Source organism: Capra hircus, chromosome 7 (genome assembly GCF_001704415.2).
Source record: "Capra hircus breed San Clemente chromosome 7, ASM170441v1, whole genome shotgun sequence".
Lineage (NCBI taxonomy): Eukaryota > Metazoa > Chordata > Mammalia > Artiodactyla > Bovidae > Capra > Capra hircus.
In genome coordinates this window covers 41,146,539-41,169,640 of record NC_030814.1, presented here as the reverse complement: position 1 = coordinate 41,169,640, position 23,102 = coordinate 41,146,539, and the positions used below count along the sequence as shown (strand labels likewise).

Genomic DNA, 23,102 nt, shown 5'->3' with positions numbered 1-23,102 from the left:
ACTATCAGATGGTTTTTAGAAAATATTAAAATAAAAAATTAAGACAAGAAATATTTTGGATTTCATTCAGACTTTGTCTCAATTACTCTATTAACTACTACTTCTATTTAATTAGTCAATCTACTGTTAGCACTGGAAAAGAAAAATCACTCAAAGGTTTCTTGCCAAGCAAAGGAAGCATGTTGGATTTAGTAATTCTCTCTGTTCAAAGCAATCCTGATAACACCAAGGAAAAGTTAGATTCACTCATCTGACCTTTCTAGTTAATTCTTCTCTGATTGCTCCATTAAAACTTTACACAGATACATGAAAGAGGCTCTTAAATATTTCATACCAGGAAGTCCAAAGTAGTTGATATTATGTAACACCAAGTCTCTACTATATGATTACATGCTAACTACCAGTTAATACTACAGTTAAAATCTTCAGCACATAAATTGTTAAACAACTAATGTGGTTGTTTGTTACTTTGGGCATGACAGTTCAATAGAGTTTAAAGAATAATTTTAGGAACAGTTATAGTTACAGAAAAAGAGAGACTGGGAATTGAAGAATCTCAGACATTGGTTTGAACCAGACACCCTAGGACGTTAACACCCAATCTAAGAATTAATTTTATGGTAATAGGTAAGGAGTGGGAGAAAATAATCCCACTGTAAATTAGTAAAATAAATTAATCACATGTACTAAACTATCAGTGAGAAGTAATTTTCATCATAAACATCCACTTAAACTCTACTGTAAATTTTAAAATAATTAAGTTTTGAAAAATCATTACACACAACTAGAAACAATAGATTTACTTTGACATTATTTCTATGCCTATCTTGCCAGTTATATTTTAATGTGAAGTGAACTTTAAACAAAGATTTATTTATTACGCTACTTTGACTTGTAGTAGTTTATTATGACTCCACAATCCTCAAATGCAACCCTAAAATACCAATTTTCTTGAAAATAACTTATAGGGGATTAGTAAAAAAAAATCTACCACATATTAGAAATCAAAATGAAGAAATCATTGAACCTCTCTGTGAGAAAATCATGGTAAATGGACTATTATTCTTTTGATACAGCCCTCTTAAAATATGTAAGGTAGATAGTTACACACTTTCACAGAATGCCCCTTTCCTCTGTATGTCTGTAACTATTTGTGACTCTTTACTAAGCATTATATCAATACCTCAAGCACCCAGGCCAGTGTCTGGTTCAATAAATGTTTACTGAATAAATGAATGAAAAGTGTAAATGAACTCTAGGCATAGCTAATTTGAGAATATGAAAAGACAGTGAAATGGGAAGAGCAGTATATTTCACTTACAGAGAAAGTAAAGGGACCCCAAATACTCAGGTCTAAGGAAATTGAGAGATTACTGAATTATCAAATACTCGTTTTCCTTATTTTAGGCAATTAAATATTTCCTCCTAAATAATGCTTAAGGCTCATTAATTTCACTTTAAAAGTAAATCTACTGTAAGAAAAATTTTTTAAAAATGTTCATTCCATCTCTTATTTGCCATTAAAAAAAATTACTTTGAAACCAACAAAAAGCCAGTGTCGAAGCTTACCTGTTGATTGGCTGGTGCCATCAAACAGATCGACAAGGTCACCAGATGACTTGCTGCTAGGCACTGAAGTCTGGAAACACACACAGAAACTAATAAGCTTAGGAAACAAATTTCTACTACTGAAAAAAAATCTGCTCTATTCATCTCTAATTCTCAACTTAGACACAAAAACCTGTAATTATCTGAATAAAGGCAGATTTCCTTTTCTGAATAAAGAAAAGTGAACTTGAATCCCTTTAAAGAGATATTTTTAAGTAATTCTATTCCTAACTTACCCACATTCCTCTTTCCCCTAACTCCTTTCTTTTCAGAAATCAGATGAGTTTGGCATGCCCACTACTCCTGGATTACTTTCTCAATTCTTTTCTTATTATATTTCACTATGAGAAAACATACCTTCCAGATCCCACTCAAATATTAATGCAGAATCATTTGAGAAGCATACACACACACATATATTTTATATGTATATATACGTATACATATATATACAATGTGCTGAATCATAATTGCCCAGGGTGGGATCCTGGTCTGTAAAGTCTTACAAAGCTCCCTTGGTAATTTCAATGTGTAAGGAGGTCTGAGATCTACTAGACTGGAGGCCAAGATCCTATCCAGCTCTAAAATTTTATGACTTTGTGAAGTTCAGCAACACTGTCTGTATATCATGTTTGTCAGTATAATTCTATATTGGTTTGATATACCTTGACATATGTTTTATATTTAGTTTCCAAACTAAACTGTGGGGCTAGAGTTGTAATGTAATTTCTCTCTTCTCCATAGTCCTAAACACTCTAATACATAGGTTCAATATGTTCAATACAAACACACTAAATTAGAACAAAAAGTGCTAGCAATAGGGAAACACTGTAAATAAGTAGGCATATTAATTTGAGGTTTGAAGATTAAAACACTGTATGCTGCTGCTAAGTCGCTTCAGTCGTGTCTGACTCTGTGCAACCCCACAGACGGCAGCCTACCAGGCTCCCCCATCCCTGGGATCCTCCAGGCAAGAATACTGGAGTGGGTAAAACACTGTATACTGTGGGTCAAAAAGGCCTTGAGATTGAAAGATATCTGAAGTGGTTGAGTAACTTTTCAAGAACTTGAGAGTTCAAGACATCTGTTCAGCAGTAAAAGAAAGTCAAAAAGCTTATATACTACAAATATAAAATATTTTTGGTGTGACATACATTCAGGCTGTACTACAAATTTATATTCAAAATCTTTTAAGATGAAAAAAGTTTCAGTTTATTGTTCAAAAAACATATACAGGTTGAATGATTTTCCCCATACAACCTGGAATGAATTCTCCATATGACAACCATCATGTATTTGGGTTTTAATTATGACTACCAAATCTTAGAGTCCTCAGTTAACTAACTGTATCCACAGCAGGGGAAAGCTAAGACCACAAAGAAATAACAGCACCATTTCCCCCTTTTAACTGCAACTAAAGTTGAGTTATAATTTTGAATTTTGAGGTTTTCATCAGATCTATACAGAGGACAGTATGAGTGAAACACCAGAAAATATTTGGGAAAAGTTGACACAGTTCTTGCCAGTAGGTAGGACTAGCTTTATTTTTAGAGTCACCTGCAGTTCACAGAAAACATTAGCAAAATATTTTCCGTAGGCTACATTTGATGAGAAGGTACAAACTGTGAGAACACTAGGAGGGGTATAGTAACAAAACAACTATTTAGCCTTTTGGGGTAAACCTCCCTCTTTGGCAGATTTCTCCCCAAAAGACTAGCTTGCAGTCAGGTATCTGGCGAGTGGATTTCATCTCTTTGGTGGAAAAAAAAATGATGACGGTACATGAAGTAATGCTGCTACTGATCAATACTGGCCACAAGGCAAATTAACCTCCCATCACAGGCACCATCCCTGTATTAAACAAGACCATTTCCCCTATATATAAGCTTGTCATATATACACATTGTCATTGCTTACAACTTTCAAACACTACCACGTTTGCCTTAATGAATCTGGCACTCGGCACCAGTGGTAGTGTCTAGTAGGAAATAAAGGCACTACATTCTGATTCACAACTTTTCCCAAATGAACCAAGAGTGTCATTACTATTTCCACAGAAAGTGCATAGATAATCATTCAGCAACTGGACAGGTTTCTTCCTCCAAAGAGATTTCTTATTATTAATGACTGACTAATATATGCCAGTCACTTCACTTCAATATATGCCAGATGATCTATAATTAATAAGATTACCTAGAAATGCCTGAGACTACGAATGCAATAAATCTAAAAGTAATTTTTTAAGAATAAAGTTGTGTATAATGTGTAAACTTGTGCCATTCGCACCTTAAGTGAAGACTGAGGTGTATGAGTTGAAGCATTCTGATCTGGACTTGCTTTGTCCCCCGTGTAATGTGCTGCTGCGCCAAGATCAATGGTTTTGGAAGGATTTGCTGTGCGCTTGTGTCTTGTGGTGGTGGTCTCTGTGGCCTGCGTGATATGGATATGCTTTGTCGTCACAGTCTCCTCTTCATCTTTGAATTCACCTTTGGGAGATCTGCCTCTTCTTGCTTTCTTTTCCTCATCACTGTCACTAAAAGATATTTAAAATGAAGGAAAATAATAAGACAAGGGATTATTTTTAAATGGAGCCTTCAGTGATTTGAGCTAAAGAATTTCAAATGCAGTCACTCCAAAATTCTGTACTTTGACTTACTTGACAGTGATCAAGACAATGTTATCTAAGCTATCTGAATATGATATGTGTGCAATGGGGAGGGGAAGTGGGAACCCATCAAATTCCCCAGGTAAGACTAAAACACTGCTACAAAAAAGCATTTACATAAATGTGTACAAACAAAAAGGCCTGAAATAATTCAGGTGCTTATTTATTACAGATTTAAAGTTTAATTAAAAAATAAAATAGCTGAATTATTATCATATCAGAATCAACTAATGAGACCCTGGGAGCTCAAACAACTGCAAGTTACATTTTCTTGAAATGGATTTTGTGCAACAACTACAGTTTCATTTATATAATTCTGTCAGTGACTCTCATATACTAAGCAAATATGTAATAAAATACTATAATTTCAATGAATATCTTCTAAATATCATCCTATCTGAATTCAAATGATTAAACTCTCATCTGTAAATGCAGAAAAAGGAGATAGTGCACTTTATAACAACTGTGCTCTAATTTACTATATACAGAATCAGGAGATCAAACTTTTACAAAACTATGAAAACTGTTCTACAGAAAATTTAAATGTATTTTAAATGTTTTGAAATAATTCTTTTTTGGGCACATTAAAAAAACACAAACTTCTTTTCCTTAACAGTGTGAAAGTAAAAAATAAAATAAAAATGCAGAATGAGTAAAAAATGCATATTTCATATGCCACGAATAGAAAATGTCAGCAATAATGTATTCTCCAGTAATGATGTATTGAGGGTTTTTTTTCTGGTACAAGTAAGACAGAGAGAGAAATTACCTGAAATATGTTCCATTACCTTTATTTCTTAATTTTAGAGTAGGTGGTTTAAATTATAAATATTCTGAAATAAAATACTTAAAATTCTCCTTAAAATTATGAGTATTACTACTGATGCAAATTAACTAAGACTAAAGCAATATCTACTTAAATATAAATCAGTTTGGAGCCTGTATAAATCAAGAATCAAGAAGAATGACTTCCCACACTGAGTAAACAGGTTAAATGTATTTTTATCTACAAGCATTTTAAGGAATCTACTAGTTCTGATTAAGTATTCAAAAGCCCTTGTCACTAACTTCTAAGCAACAAATAACCTGAAGATTCCCATCATCAGTACTGTATCCAAAACTGAAATTTCTTACCTTTCTCATGTTCAATTTGATTCCAGAGCAAGATAACTTCTTTACAAGTTGAGAACAGAAACCTGACTAGCACACAATGAAATGGAAGCTTCATATATGATCAGTGTTCAAGAATTTCTAAATATAATGATGAACGAAAAGTCTGAAATTCTGATAACATGCCGAAGAGGTCTCATGCAACTTTGTCTAAAAATCCATTCTTCTCTCACAAATACTGCAAGCTATAAAGTCCCTAGCGTGCTCTTTAGCTACTAAAACAAACAACACACACTGAATTTTCACTCTTTTAAACCTGAATACTCAAGATTTAGGAACTCTAACAGATCCTGTCTTAGAGGCAAACATAGAAAAAAAAATCAAGGGAGAAACAGAAAGAAAAAAAAAGGAATAGGAAGACAAAGCAAAACAAAGAAAAACTGAATGTGGAGGGCAAAGAGAAAGTAATAGAACGAGAATGTACATAGTTAGATCTCTAACCAGCCTACCTACCTGATTGCCATACTTCTTCAGAATATAACAAGAGAATATGTGGCCATTATGTTTTCTAAATCAAACCAAAAATGTAAATGCTAAGGCCACAAGAACACTAATGAGGGAAAAATAGCACAGAGTATTTGAAGTAGGCATAATTTTCCAAAGTTCAACTATTTATTATTACTATATGCATATACTTTCAGTATAAAAGAGCTGGAAATCTAGTTGTAAAATATATTCAAACTATTAAAAATAAATTCTGATTCTTCAAAGACCATATTCCATAAATAGACAGGAATTCCATAGATGAACCTTAATAGTTTCAAAATTGTATTTTTATTTCTTTTTCATGACCCCTAATCTGAACTGTCAAAGAGTGTTTTTAATAAGAGAAAAAGAGATGGTACTTAAGTTAAATGAACTCACTTGAAGTTGTGGTTGCATCTCTGTGTAACTATAGGCAAGTTCCACACAGATGATTGGGCCTCAGGTTTTACTTCCAAAAAATAAGGGTAAAACCCTTGCTCTAGACTACCTACTAGCAATATGGTGAGACACAAATGACAAAGATCTTATAAAAAACTTGCTTTGCAAATTAAATGCTATATATTTTACCCTCTTAACTGGCAGAAAGACTAATTAATAGCTATCCTGATAGGTAAGAACAAAAAGTGAATGCTAAAAAGTTCCAAGTACTATTCTATGTAAAACTAAACACAAATACCCCACCATCAGAAAATAAATCTATAAAAATACCGGTACTATGTGAAAATATTTTAGCTCAAAAATCAATCTGGATTTTTTTTTTCTGGTATACAGTGACACATAATTTAAATGAAATGTCGCAGAAAGAATTAAATTTCAACCCCCTTAACTTCTGTTTTAAACCTAATATACTAAACTTCATCATCCCTCAGCAATACCTTAGGTCCCTGGATCATCAGATGCTCAAGTACAAAATAAACCATCAAAGTTCTTACTGGAAAAAAAATCCAATTAAATAGCCTGAATAAAAACATATAGGAAATGTGATCAAATTTAGAAATAAATGGACATAGACAAGGAAAATGTGCCAATACTAAGTGCAAATAATGTCTGATCTAGCATCTTATAAACAGCTATACTATATATATTATGTATGTATGTGTACATACACACACACACAATATATGCATAAATCAGCATATATGGAAACTGGAACAATACAGAGAAAATCTGCATGTCCTGGGAACTGCCTGGTCATCCAGTGGTTAGGACTCGGCACTTTCACTGCCATGGCCTGTGTTCAATCCTTGGTTGGGGAACTAGACTAGTATGTCCCTGTGCAAGGACAAGAGTTCACAAACTATTCCATATTTTCACACAAGCACTTTTAGGAGAGTGAAACTACTCTGTGTGGTTCTGTAACGGTGGATACTATGCATCTGTCAACTGTACAACACTGTGAACCCTAATGCAAACTGAAGAGTTTAGTTAACAATACTGGTTCTCAATTGTTAATAAATGTACACATGAATGCAAGATGTCAGTAACAGGAGAAAGTGTGTGTGTGAGCACACGCTTTTACTCAGAGAGGTGGGATTACGCGGCAGCTCCCTGTACTTCAGGCACAATTTTTCTATGAAACTAAAAATGCTTTAAAAAATAAAATCCATTAAATAAACAACAAAAGCTGCATTTCAGATAATGCCAACACTCAAAACACAAAAACCCAAGACCCACCTGAATAAATCTAGTACCCTTTCCGAGAGACCCAGGAGACAAAGTGTTAATACCTGCATCTTTCTGGAGAGTCTTCTCTATCTTTCCTCCGGAACTTGCTGATGGTGTCATCAATTGTGCTTCCAATTTTATCACTCAGTTCACCTAATTTATCACTGAATGGAAAAGCACTCTTGTTTTTATCCCACTCCTCATCCCATTTTGATTTGGGCTCAGGATCGTATCTTTCACCTATATAAAGCATTAAAAAGAGAAGCGAGTGTAAGGACATTAAATTCAAAAGGGGTCTATAGTCCTTATTTCTGAAGCTTTTCCTCATAATAAAATAGTTTTCAAAGGAAAACAGAAAGCTCCCACAGTGCTGAATCAACACAATTACAGCAAGGCACAGCATGTAGTGCCAGTCATTAAGTGGCAGGAATGTAGATTCAAAAGCTTTTGTTTATGAAAACTTACACAACCTTAATGCAAAGCACAGCATATCCAGAAGTTCTTAAGCGCTGTTGAAAGGAGTAGAAGAAAATACAAAAACCAACACAGGATGTATAAGCAAAAGAGAAATGGAAATCTTTTCATTTTTATGTGGTTTTGTGGGGTTTTTTGTTTGTTTGTTTTGGCCATGAGGCACGTGGGATCTTAGTTCCCTGACCAGGGATGGAACCTGCACTCCTGCAATGGAAGTGCAGAGTCTTAACCACTGGACTGCCTGGGAAGTCCTGAAATCTTTTTATTTTTACAGAAGTCACTTACTGCATTATATTTCATTCTCATCTCTTAATGGTTTTTCATTTATTAGGAAAGTATCTGGACAGCAACAATCTCTTAAAAGACACAAACTATAGGAAACACTATTCTGAATGCTACGTATCTCAATATAGTGTAAAGACTCATAACTGTCATTCTTTACTATCAAACTAGAAAAATAAATGTCTTTCATCACCTGGGAAAGCACCTTTCAATTATTTTAAAAAGAAAAGAATATTCTAACTACCAAAAACTATACAGACTAGAATGATGAAATATGCTCAAGTGGTTCAGAACAGTGATGATCTATACAAACACCAAGCCCAAACATATGCTGGGACTGGCAAAACCTAGGGAGCCTCTGTGTGAATTTGTGAATTGAGTCAGTAGATCAGTGGAAAAAAGCCCCCAAATCTGTTTTAGTCCTTGTCCTTGAGGGCCTAGAGGAGAGATAGGAATTGTAGGCATTAACTGGAACCTTTTCCATTTCCATGTCCAAACTTAAGAGCCAAGAGTAAAATGTTGGAGAAATCACGTGAGGTTAAAAAGAAGAAAAGACTGAAAACTAAGGCAGGGTGCAGAGAAAAAGAAAAGACCAATGAGAAACAGCAAAATAATCAAAAGGTGGATAATTGAGCTTTTATCTTAAAAGTTGGTTAACAAGTTCGGATGGCATACATGCCCATTGGAGATTGAACAAAATCATTTTGTTGAATTACTAAGTAAAACTACAGAGCAAAATTTTCTGTAAGAGGTAGAGGATTTAAAAATATGTCTACTAAATCTGAAAGTGATCACCAACTTAAAGAGAACATGACAAAATGTTTTCTAAACAAAATTTAAGCCAGGATGGTATTATAAAAGTGAGTAGCTTTCCAACAATGTATATGTACACTTTAGTAACAATGTGATGAACTAGGCATTGAAAAAAACAAGTTTATAGGAAAAAATGAAAAAAGCACATGAAAACTAAACTGATTAGCATGATAAGCATCATACTAAGAAAGTGTCAAAGAGACTGCATATTGGCAAAGACATTTTCTAATGTCAAAATGAAAACCAGGTAAAATAGTTACAAAGTTGACTACTTAAGTCTCTGAATAATACATATAGCATTAAAAACAACGTATAAAAGAAGCCAATGCAGATACACAGGACACCGAATTCTATCTCGAATGCAAATGCTGTAATTAGCTCACTCTGAAGTCTAAAAACTTATTCAATTGTCTAAATGCATCTAATTATATATTGCACTGATTTAAAAAAGGACTACTAGCAAGTAGAATGAGGAAATGAGTGGCAAATAGCTATTTCTGCTAAAAACCACACTGATCTGCTAAAGCTACCTTGAAAAATCTAAAGAATAGAGTATCTATTGAATATGTGGGTAAAAAATTAAAAGACTTACTTCCCTAAACAAGAACTCCAAAATATATTTATGTAATTTATTTAAGAGAAACATTTTTGCCAATTCAAGGACTGACTTGTATGTGATATGAGACATAAAAGGAATTTTTCTGCCATTAGAAACATTAGCCTATTAAGTGCAGTACTTTTTCTTTAATGGCAAGGAAAGCAGAGGAGCAAAAGAGTGAAGATATTTTATAAATACTCACAAAGTAAGAAATAGAAGATTTTTACATGTTTACAAAGAAGAATCACAAGATCTCAGTGAAATTCAAATATAAAAAACAGCTATGGTTGTGGATGGTTAGAGAGTTCCAATATGCAGCTGCTAAGTATACAAAGCATTGGCCAGTCCCTTACACAAAATGGCAAGGGACTGTCAGCATTCACAGAAGACAGAACGAGTCCAAAGGAACATATTGTGAAACAGAGTTCTTACTTTCTGTATCTGTTTCAAGCACCTACCTAGTGACCTATTTTAGGAAAACTATATTATACATTAAAAATAAACATGAGAGGTGAATGTTCTAGCTGTCCTTAAATATATTAAGAACATATATGTGACAGGCCTATATGAAAAACTGATGGGTATCGTTAACCTTTTTCTACATCAAATTAACATAGTGCTTAAATTAAGGGAGGGAATTAAGGATGGACTAACCTGCAGCTCTATTTTTAGCCAAAAATATAACTAAACTGGTTTTGAATTAACAGGATGAACCTCCTGATCAAACTTTTTTTAATTGCTCTAAATGGTTAAGTTAGAGGAATCCTTTTCTTCTTAGAATGGGAACTCCAAGAGGAAAGGACATATATCTATTTTATTCTTTGTATGTCAACTCAAAGTTTGGTCATTCAATAATGCTTAATGATTAAAATCATATTCTCGAACCACAAAAGTAAAAAAATAGATCCAGAGGATCCAAAGGAAACAAAATGAGTATTACATATGTCTTAGTATAATATATATTCAAAATAGCATTTTTGTCTTCTGTGATTCTTAAAATATACCCAAGAAGCTAAACTGATGTTCAGGTGCTAATCTGTCTTTGATACTCACTGTATCTGAATCCTCCAACACTGTCTGAGGAAACCCCAACATATTTGTCTTTGTTCTTCTTGGCTTTCTTTCGCTCTTCACGAAGCCTGTCATCATCCTGGGCAAATTCAACCAATTCTTTCACCTTCTGGCGGATATTTATACCCTGATCCTTGCCATGCTCATCTGTGAGGATGGTAAGGGAGAAACAAAACCTTAAGAATTCAGTTAATATGTATTACATCTTTTAACACACACGCAAAGACATGAAAATTTCAACGTAAGAAACCACCTTCAATATTTTTAAATTAATAAAAAGAGGCAAACTGTGTTACTGAATTTTGTCATTTCCTCATCAAATCCTAAGTCTTGAGAGGCAATTCCGGCTTATAAGAGCTTGCAGAAATGAACTAAAAAGGAGCACAGATAACGGTGCCATGCAAAATCAATTAAATATCCACTAAAAATGATTACTAACAATAACTATACAAAAATGGACTAATATCCAAAAATGTTTTCTCTTTCTATAGTATTTTAACAAAACAAAATCTACATTTTAATGACTGAAAAGCACCTAAATGCCTTCCTCTCCCCAATACAAGTTTGAAAACACTAATTACCAGGATTTAGTATAGCTGAAAAACTGAAATTTTAAAGTGTTTTCAACTGGGGTACACTACAAAATGAAATCTGGTTCATTCTGTATCCTCTTTCACATTCAAAACACACTCTGGCCTTGCTGCCTTTGCACAGTAAATATTATTTGGTGGGAGGAAAAAAAACCCAGCTTCAAACAGATGTGTGTGTTTTGGAGCTCTAACCTTTTCTTCCCATATGATTAAAGCTATTCCTTTATGGACACCACAGGGGACCAGTCTCCAGTGCATATTTTAATATAAACCCGAACACTCATGTTGTGTTGGTTCTGTTGTTATTAGCCAGTCTTTTCTGCAAGTTCTTGTCTTCACTAATTAATACTCTAGGGCCCCACGTCTTGGATTCTGCACTCGTCACACAACCAGCAACAGTCACATTCTAATTAGAGCAGAGAAGCTTCTAAGCTGGTTCAGGTGACTGACAACTCCAACTACTGTTTTAATTTGCTTATAAGGTTTTTCTATTGCTCACCTACAAAGTGGTAATTTTCCAGGGATCGCAAATCATAAATGTGTTCTCTGGCACTTGTAACAACACGCTCTGATCCATTCCTTATGAGGTAAGCTAGGAGCAGCAATGACTGTAAAAATACAAAGCACCAAATGATTTAACGAAATAAATTCTGGTAGAGCTCTGGTAAATAGCTTAAAAAAAATAAAATCTAACAGCAAATAAATAATCTGTATGTGTGTGTGTGTGTGTGTATGTGTGTGTGTGTGGGGGGGGCAGAGGGTGTTCTTTACCATACATTAGACTTTAAGTACATTTAAAACCTCGTATTTTCAATTTAGAGTTCCTCTTACACCAAGCATAATAAATAATTATAAAATGTCCACTGGATACATGTGTCAAAAGATTTTTAAAAAATTAGATGTTAGGAAAAATCTGAATGTATGATATAAATGAACACTAAGCTTTTAGAAAGCTGATTCAGTTTTACTGTTAGAAACATTAAAGAAAATAATTATTTGGTAATTATATGATCTCACAGCACTTTTCCCAAATAAAATTTAACTTGGGAGGTTTGTGATATGGCTTTTGTTTAAAAAACTTGCTACCAACAAATATGAGAAAAAAACATTAAGAATTTCTTTTTGAGATGATGAAAACTGTTCTGATTTAGACAGTAGTAACAACGCACAACTTTGTGAATGCACTAAAAATCACTGAATTCTCAATTCTAAACTTTGTTTGGAACAAACCTCACATAAAGATGATTAGACCTACGAAAATCTAGTTAGGCTGGAGAATTGAGGGACAAAAAACTCATCTGAGCAGGAATTTATTCTTTAAAAAAGTAGTTTACTCTAGAATTATTAAAACAAAACCCTCTAATTATAAAAAATTAATTTATAGGAATTTAAACTATTTCATCACTACTACTGTACAAGCTAAAGAAATGACAGTAAATGTTTTCAGAAACAAACAACATCAAAAACACAGAACTAAATAAAGCAACTAATTTTTAACGCTGAAAGCCAGAAATGTTACTTTTAAAGTTTCATATATGAATATTATAATGACATTTTGGAAAGCATAAAAAAACTTCGCAAGCAGCAAGAAAATATAGTGGAGGTGGAAGAACCGATTACTATCTTGTTTAGAATTCTACACTATATGATGAGATCAGAATTAAATGAAAGGAATATAACAGAAGAGTACATATATGCAAGTTTTAAAATGTTAGAATTTTAATGATTTAGAATTTATTATATTTAAAAATGACACATTTCTGGTGCACAATACTCTAATACTACTGGAAAAGTTTTATGTAGAGATGACAAATGATATTAGAGGGTGGTTTTTATCTTAAATGCTCAAACACTAAACACAGATACTACTATAGATTCATTACTTTCAATATGCTCAAATATATGAATAGCTGTTTATGGTGACTAAAAAACACAACTCAAATAGCAAATCAATTTTTTATCTGTTTTAGAATATTCTATTCTAGGATTCAGTGTCCATCATAATCACTTCTGTATGTACACTTTAAAATTTCACGTCTTCTACACGTCAAGTAATAAACACAGACTAATACCCATACCTTATAAACTCTTCTCCAATTTTTTTTGTTGTCTTTTAACATTCGTGACCAAAGCATGTTCATAAGTTCTGGAAATTGTTCATACATAAAGGTAGCCCTGAAAAAAGAACAGTTTTCCTCAAGAGTTTGTAGTATGTTGATTTTGACAGTAGATGGCAGGCTTGTTCTAAGTTACTGTATTTTCCTAAATAGCTTTAAAAAATAAGTTTAATAAAAAAAATTTAGATATGGTACCTTGAAAATGTCTATTTTATATAGTACCTAGCACGTAAATCCCACTAATATCATATTTCATAAGCCCTTCATTCAGTGGCATAGTCAGCCAGATGTTTGTCAGGGAAAAAATTTCCTAGTTTTAAGTTATTTTATATGCATTTGTCAAAATTTTACATAGTTAAGCTACAGGAAGTCTCTAAACTTCATTGAAAAAGAAAAATTTTGTTTTACTTTATTGAGCTAATATTTAGGAGGAATGGATCCTTATAAAATTTCCTGCACTGATATCAGAATGATTATATGCAAAATTTACTATATCTGGCAGTTGAACAGTTTAAAACTGAAAGCAAATTTCACATTTCTGGGTAAAGATAGTTGCATTCTTTCTGCACCGCTGAGTCAAATTATCACTTACTTGGCAATCTCTCCCATGAGTTGCCCAGAAGGTCCCCAAGGATCGTCATTCGTTGCTTCTCGAACCTTAGACTCGATCTCTGAATAATTCATAACCACATTGGTGCTGAAGACAAAAAAAAAATGCACGCACATACACACAAAGATTAGCATCAAAACTGAGAAACACATGAAAACTTAATAATGACACTACTGGGTGTCCTAATGAGATACCTCTACAGGGTGGGAAAGAAAACATCTTTTGTGCACAAGCTACCCTTAGGACACTATATAACACATTTAAGTTATCTTTAGGAAGATTTTACTATTCCATTAGCCTTCAAGAATATAAATGAGAGATTACATTAGAGCTGGCGTAAGTCCAGTAAAAAATGGCTTTAGGTCAAATTAAAAAGGAAATTGAACATGCTAAAGTCTATTATAAAACTAACTTGTCAGTTTGCTGACCAGACCTGGTTTACATTCAGTCTTAGGTTCCCTATTTACAGAAATTCTTTAAGTTAATGAGCAAAATTATGTAGAAGCTGAATGTTATTTATACTGTATTTAAATTAACACACAATAAAAAATCAAACATAACACTAAAGATGTCTAGAATCACTATGGATTTTAACTGTAATCCTTGCTTTTCATTTACTGTACCACATACATTTTCTATGTCACTGTAACCCTTACTTTTAATGGCTACATAATATTCCATCAGAGGATTATATGACAATGTATTTAATTTTCACTTAAGACTTCATCAGTGGTCCAAAACATGGGTTCCAGGAGTCAGAGAGATCTGACTACAATTACTTTGTGATCTTTAGCAAAATTATTTTACTTCTCTTAGAAATGTAAAAATGGGAATAAGGAGGAATACTATTTACTACCTCATAGAGTAACATATCAAATGGTATACCATGGTACAATGTCTAGCTAATATCCCCTATTAGAATTTTAAAATACTAAGTAATATTTTTATAAGAAAGAACTACCATTGAAAAAAGCACCTTACAATTAAGATATGAGATGGCAAAACATCTGGTTGTTAAAAAAGAATTTCTCATGCTTAAATGGATTTAAGAATTCAAAAACATTCTGAGAATAAATACTTTGAGAATGTGACATACTGCAGTAGTGCTCATTTGACATAGAGAGCTCCAATTATTACATAAAAAATTATTGTAACAGATGCCTGTGAATTTGGTAATTCAAATCTTCCACTTAAAACTGAGTTTTAGCAATAATCAAAAAGTGAGAATTTGTTAACTGCTATGGGCAGAGACATTACTTTGCCAACAAAGGTCCATATAGTCAAGGCTATGGTTTCCAGTGGTGATATATGGATGTGAGAGTTGGACTATGAAGAAACCTGAGTGCCGAAGAATTGATGCTTTTGAACTGTGGTGTTGGAGAAGACTCTTGAGAGTCCCTTGGACTGCAAGGAGATCCAACCAGTCCATTCTGAAGGAGATCAGATTTCTTTGGAAGGAATGATGCTAAAGCTGAAGCTCCAGTACTTTGGCCACCTCATGCGAAGAGTTGACTTACTGGAAAAGACTCTGATGCTGGGAGGGATTGGGGGCAGGAGGAGAAGGGGATGACGGAGGATGAGATGGTTGGATGGCATCACTGACTCTATGGACGTGAGTCTGAGTGAACTCCAGGAGTTGGTGGTAGACAGGGAGGCCTGGCGTGCTGCGATTCATGGGGTCGCAAAGAGTCGGACACGACTGAGCGACTGAACTAAACTGATGGGCTTCCCTGATGGCTCAGATGGTGAAGAAGCTGCCTGTGATGCAGGAGACCCTAGTTCGAAGGTTGGGTTGGGAAGATTCCCTGGAGAAGGGAATGGCTACCAACTCCAGTATTCCTGCCTTGGAGAAACAATTCCCATGACAGAGAGGCCTGGTGGACTATAGTCCATGGGGTCACAAAGAATCAGACACGACTGAACAACTAAACATGTTGTGACAATGACATTAGCTATATCTATCCCACTTTCGTTATATGGTTTTTCAGTTATCAAAAAAGTTACATGTTTTAAGTAATAAAGTTTTGTTAATAACTGGCACTCAAATCTCTCACATATAAACTTCAAATTTATTACAAATACTTAAATTAATAAACAGTACTAGTTCAAATCTTAAAGGAACCATTATGTATAAATGACTTGCCAAATCACAAAACTAATCTGGCTTCTAGGTTTACATTCAGAATTCAGTTCTATTAAGGTAGAAAAGTGAAATTCTATTACTTTCTTTCAAATCTTAGAGAAAGCTACACTGCTTTGATAACACAAATTATTTCCCTAGCACTAAAATAAATCCATGGTCTCTACTGCCTCTTTAAAATTTAAGACTATTAATGAATGGACTTTTATAAAAACCCAGTAATCATTCTATTGGCAATTTTATGTATAAATATAAAGAGATAATTTTTTTCCTAATTTTTGCTAACAGTGGAACCAAAATAAAATCAAGGCAGCCAATGGCATATCTGCAATTTAAGATGCCACAAAATAACAGATTTCAAAATGCTTTTGTTTATCTTACTGGTTGAAAAATGCATGCATTAGGGAGTTAATAGTGTCAATGCAGTGTGGGAATGAACAATAGCAATTAGGATTATAATTCATCCAAGAATTTCATGACCAAGAAAGCACTTGAAATTGTTTGCACTGTTTAATTTGTTGAAGAACGAGATGAAAAGAGTTAATCTCTAGTCCATGTACATGAAATATTTTTACAAGAGCCTTCATAAATGCTGCAGCTTTCAGAACACTACTTTCCTTGTTCAAGTTACAAAAGCCCATGGGTCAAATGAGAAAGGTCCTGTTTCCCTAACCCTTCACAAGATCCTTAACTGAAGGCCTGTGTGTTTGAGCGCTGTGTGTTCAAGAGGAAGAGGTGGCAGAAAGCCAATAGCTTAAGAATCTCCTATTTCCTTGGTTGAAAAACAATGGCAACTATGTAAAAGGACAACTTGCCATTAGAACACACTCACAATACAAAATGGCAACAATACGAAAAATATGGCAACAATAGTAAGAAAAAGTAACAAAGTTAGAAAACTCCATGAAAAGTATCAGGTTCTGTTTTGAAACTATTTTCCAATGAAACCATTGCTTTCCAGAAACTGAAACCACTCAGGATAAGATCTAATGGCATCAAGAATTCCAAAATGAAGTATTTTAAAGCTACACTTAATTCAGGAACAAATGTAAACTAAAACAAAACGACACCGTATAGTTTGGCCTTATTCCAGGTTATTTAAAAATAATTATTTCTAAAAAGGTAAAAATAGCATTTTGATCCTTCCCGTCCATGTTTTCTATTGCCCCCAATCCACACCCTGCCCATAATTCTAGCGACCTTTTTAAGAAAGGAAAATAACTCCCTGCTTTCTCCCATAAATGAAAAGCTAAAAAAAAAAGAAAAAAATCATGTCCAGATGTGAAAGGAAAACACAGCTAGCTTAATTCCTAAAACTTACCACTGACACAAATGTTTTAAGAATGGATAATTCAGACACTAGAGGGGGATCTCTCATCAGTTTTTTAAAACACAGAAAATTCAGACAAAGGTTGAGGATCCACTCCACAAACAAAATTACAGGAAATTACCAGGGAATGACCATGTGCTAAAGATTTTTACCTTAAAGCAATACAGAACTACTGCTTTTTATAAGGATAAAACCCACAATTGAAATCAAACCACTTACACACTTTCACATTTGCTCCTTATAACATCCCAGCAACAGGATACAAGACTGACTACCAGTCTCCAAGAGGAGTACTTAACTCTGAACAACCCAGCACTGCACTCAAATCACTGGATTTTCAATTTCCAACTACTAACAGTTACATCCTCAAGTCCTCTACATACACTTCTTTGGCTATATGAACAGTCAATATTCAATTAAGGTCTAATATTCAGTTATTCAATTTGTAAACAATTAGTGTTTATTTTGGCCCTCCTCTTTATCCCCCATTTTCTGCTTATTTCACTGGTCACTACTGATAAAATACCACATTATTTTACTTGGTAATAATTTTGGTCCAGGGTTTAGAGGCAAAATTGGTTGAAAGTAAAAGCTAAAATGGAGTTTTGACCTACAGATGGTCAATGATTCTTCTAACGTCCTTAAAGAAGAATCAGTAAAATAACAGACAAGAAAAAACCGTCTTATGGAATTTTTTTCCTGCCAAAAATTCAAGAATATTCTTTGCTAAAACAAAACTACAAACCAAGAGAAAAGGTAACGTATGGGTATAATCCAGTCCTAAGTGCTAACAAAGGATAATGAAAATTGAAACTGATTTAGTAAAAAGTCTTTTTCCTAGCCTGCTTTTTAATTTTACCTTTAAAAAATGAAATCAAATGGGTCCATATTTTTAATAGTTTCTACTTTTTGTTTCAAAGTTACTATAAAGACTATTCATTCTGAGTTCAGGAGAAAATATTTAGCAGTATTTTCTATTAGACGGTTTTCAGTTTGTGTTTTTTCATACGAACATCCACACTCACATACATAAGAGAGTCAGAAAAACAGAGGCAGAGACAAGAGACAAAAGCAGAGGTTTTAAATAATGGGTTTTTTTTTTTCTTCAAACTATTTTCTTTTTCCCATATTTTCCAAAATTTCCCCCATGAATATTATATTGTAACAAAGGGGAAAGTATTAAAATGCCATTAAGAATACAAATGAGTACTATATCATCATTAGCAACATTTTAACTATTAATAGGCAAATAAGCATCATGGTAGATCAAATGAGTATTATTTGTACTTTCAATGTCGGACTGAGCGATTGAACTGAACTGAACTCAACTGAATGTCTTATTATTATCAGACTAATAACTGCAGCAAACTAGTAACTACACATATGTATGTACACATCCTAAAATACGTATACCAAATGCTACCTGTGTAAAACCACAGGGATCAACTTAGGTACCCAATATTGAAATTAACTTGCTTTTAAAAACACTGTATTAGAGAAGAATGATTCTAGATATTAAAATCTATATTTAAAAGTGACCTCTCAATGCCACAAATTTCAGAATATACTTTTATGATATAGGTAAAATTATCATGCTCCCTCTAAAATATTAATCTTTTTAAAACATTAAAAACAATAACATACTCTTAAAATAAACACTGATAAAAGACAGTTTTCTCAGGTAACAAGTTACATAAGCCAGGAAAATCTGTTCCTTTTTAAAAATGTTTCTAACCAAAATAGCAGGGAAATAATTTTAAAAATACTTGCTCTAAAAGCTAGTTAATGGACCATGTGACATTCATTTTTCATCAGGGGACGATGGTCTTCACCACATTGCCGTTATTTGCAAGCTGAACAATTACAGGTGCAATACTCATATTTTAAAACCAAGTTAGATGTTACTACAATCCTGTGAGTGGTATCAAATTTATGGTCAATAACCAAGAAGTCTAGTACTCCTAAATTCGACAAATACATAACTTTCATTTTTATCAAAAAATCTTAATGTATAGAAATGGGGAGGGGAGGTGGGAAAATTGGTTCATCTACTTGGCTGGGTATTTGCTACCCATTTAAAAAAAAAAAAAAAAAAAGCCCTTTCTGGATCTGAAAATCAAACACAAAGCAATGAATAATGTCCTAACACAAGTAATGGTTCAGTACAGAAATTAATGCTGCTAAAGCCGATATTATCGTGTTTGATTACATAGCATCTTAGTTATAAAATAGCTACAATGCTAAAACAAAAAAACTACAGTACTCCCTCCATAAGAAAACTAGTAAGTTAACTATTGAAAACTACGGAAGGAAAAAAAAAAAAAAACTACCGAAGAAACAAAATAACAAACCCAATGCTTGCCACTTTCTCTTCAGCGCTGCCACTACTAGCAAAAGTCCCTCTACCAAAAAGTAATTTAAAAATTTGAGAGAGGAGGAAGGGGAAAATATTTAATAGCATCTCTTTAGTAGAGAAGTTTAAATAAACTTACACTCAGGATGAAAAGACTAGTAAATACCAATAGATATCCAAACTGTCAGGGTTTTGAATTCTAATTAAATGTAACCCATTTCCTATTATGCCATAATGCTGTAGAATCAGAGAATTAATAATATCACCTAAGCTAAAAGTCTACTAGTTAATATAGTTTATATGTAAGATGATATCACAAGTTATGCTACAAAAAGAACTAAATGCTGAATTAATATTTTAAAAAATATATTCTTGGTCATGGAAATTACATTTCCTTTGGTTTTACTAAAATTAAATACAAACTAACCAGTTAAAAGGAGGAAACCAATGTACTCCTCTCTTAAACATACATATTATTAAAAGCCATGTAAAGAAAACATCAGTTTAAATAGGAAATAACTGAGACTGAAGATATCTAAAATCTGAGGCTCTGTTAACCATGCCCCTGCAGTAACAAGATTTCAGAAAATAACCAAGCTACTTTTAAAAAATTACCTTATATCAATCTACTTCCACTTATAAATATGTACTGACAATATGCTCATGTGCATATTATTTATGACCACTTATTTACACAGTGGACTATGCTGACTATGTACCTTCTGTTTTCCTTTTCACTTTTCAAGAGAAGAACATTAAAATGCTAAAATATTTAACCTGCTACTTTTAAAAATAACCAACAAGAATAATAGGCACTGAAATATTATATCTCATTCTTTAGCTCTCACAGTCAAGAAACATTAAAACCAAATAAATATTAAATAGCAATTTACCAGGTTTTATTGAGGGAGGAAGGGAGTCCCATAATCATTTTTAAAGCTTCTAACTTTTAAAATAATTCTGGATACTTAAAGATCAACTTATGAAGATCATACTATAGCCAGATACTGAATACATTTTAAAAATATGGCACAGGCAGAAAAACTAAGTCCAAAACTCAAGCAGTCTGCCTATATGGCATTAAAACCACAGAAAATGTATTACTGTTCAAAAACACCATATTAATTATTCTCTCTCCACATAGTACTAGGTAATATAAAAGTTGTTCAGCTGCTCAGTTGTGTTGTGAGCCCATGGACTGCAGCGTGCCAGGCTTCCTTGTCCTTCACTATCTCCCAGAGCTTGCTCAAACTCATGTCCATCAAGTCGGTGATGCCATTCAACCATCTCATCCTCTGTCTTCCCCTTCTCCTCCCACCTTCAATCTTTCTTGGAATCAGGGTCTTTTCCAATTAGTCAGTTCTTTGCATCAGGTGGCCAAAGTATTGGAGTTTTCAGCTTCAACATCAGTCCCTCCAATGAACATTCAGGATTGATTTCCTGTAGGACTTACTGGTTTGATCTTGCAGTCCAAGGGACTTGAGTCTTCTCAACACCACAGTTCAAAAGCATCAATTCTTTGGTGCTCAGCCTTCTTTATGGCCCAACTCTCACATCCATATATGACTACTGGAAAAACCACCGTTTTGACTAGACGGACCTTTGTTGGCAAAGCAGTATCTCTGGCTTTTTAAAATGCTGTCTAGGTTTGTCATAGTTGTTTTTCCAAGGAGCAAGCATCTTTTAATTTCATGGCTACAGTCACCATCTGCAGTGATTTTGGAGCCCAAGAAAATAAAGCTTCCATCGTTTCCCCATCTAATTGCCATTAAGTGACGGGGCCAGATGCCATCATCTTCGTTTTCTGAATACTGAGTTTTAATAGAAAAGTACCCCTGATATACTTTTAAAAATTGTAATTTAGTTGTAAGAAAATTAAGGACTATATACTCTTTTTTAATCAAAAGCTATTATCACATCAATCCTACTACCAAATTCTTTGATGCATTCTGAGTGATGCTGGCCATCAATTTCAGTAACAGTTCAGACCAGTACTATTTTGAGGTTGGAAAACTGAACTATAGAATTTTAATCACCTGTGGTGTTTTCCTATTATTGAACACTGTTGATAGATACAGCTCAATATTCTTATAATCTTAACTCAAAATTTTACACTGCATTTTGTACTACATACAGATAAAGTGGAAGGATAAATTCTACAAAACTATTTTCTATAGAAGTATTTTTCATTGCAGTGGCATGGCGGGGGGAGGGGGGAGGGCAGGGAGTAGCATGAACGGAGAACAAATGAAGCACTACTTTGAAGGCAGAAGAAGCTATAGAAATAAACCCCTAACATTGTTGAAAGATAAACTGAAGGACTTTGGGTATAAAAATGCAGACTCCTGACAACCTCCCAAATTCAATCAAGAATTAAGTATCCTCTGCATATTATACTTCCTCAATACAAGATGACCAATATTTAAATTAACCAAATTATATTTCTTAGGTAAGCAACTTTTGCATGGCAGAACATGTTCCATAAATTTCTTCTACTGATTCCATATAGATTTGATTGTGTCATCAATCCAAGGTACTACCAAACCCAATGCGTTCCTCTTTAAATATGTATAAAACTTCTATTTTCTATCTGTGAATTTTACAAGGCTCTGCCACATTCAATACCAATACTAAATACAGGCTTTCTGTGAGTCGTTTTTCACAAAAAAGCTAAGGTGTTACCACAGCCCGAGAGCTGGAACACAACAAAGCTGAGCTGCAAGATGGATACCAGTGACTGACTTAGCTAAGTGACTAGTTTCCACACATGCAAGTCAGATTTGGATCATAACAAAATTAAACATTATTTCCTGTTAACAAATCCTCTTAGGAAGAGTTTAAAAACTCAAAACTCTGAAGAGAAAAATCTATCAAGACTCTACTGTACTTTAGAAAGAAAGCTTACAACAGTAGGAAATGTAATGCAAAAAAAATTAATCTAAGAACTTTTATCAGTAACTGACACTAACCAATTTATAATGTACTATCTCTTTTAATCTCTAAAAACACCCATTACAGATTTTCAGTATTCCAAATGATATCTTTATCTAAAGATTACAAACTCAAAACCAGCACTCCAAAGCCACACAATTTCACAATGTGTTTAAAAAATAACTTAGTTCTTTGCTTT

At 33.6% G+C, this 23,102-nt stretch overlaps 1 protein-coding gene across 2 annotated transcripts in view; it reads right to left on the bottom strand.

The window, feature by feature from the left end:
- Positions 1–23,102, bottom strand: part of CLINT1 (clathrin interactor 1) — a 59,450-nt gene that overhangs the window by 12,474 nt on the left and 23,874 nt on the right. For both annotated transcript variants that reach the window (XM_018050104.1, XM_018050105.1), the window contains exons 2-8: positions 14,132–14,236; positions 13,501–13,597; positions 11,922–12,030; positions 10,815–10,979; positions 7,657–7,834; positions 3,895–4,141; positions 1,570–1,639 (exon numbers count right to left, since the gene is read on the bottom strand). In XM_018050104.1, the coding sequence (XP_017905593.1) occupies positions 1,570–1,639; positions 3,895–4,141; positions 7,657–7,834; positions 10,815–10,979; positions 11,922–12,030; positions 13,501–13,597; positions 14,132–14,236 (971 nt within the window). The remainder of the gene's footprint in view (positions 1–1,569; positions 1,640–3,894; positions 4,142–7,656; positions 7,835–10,814; positions 10,980–11,921; positions 12,031–13,500; positions 13,598–14,131; positions 14,237–23,102) is intronic.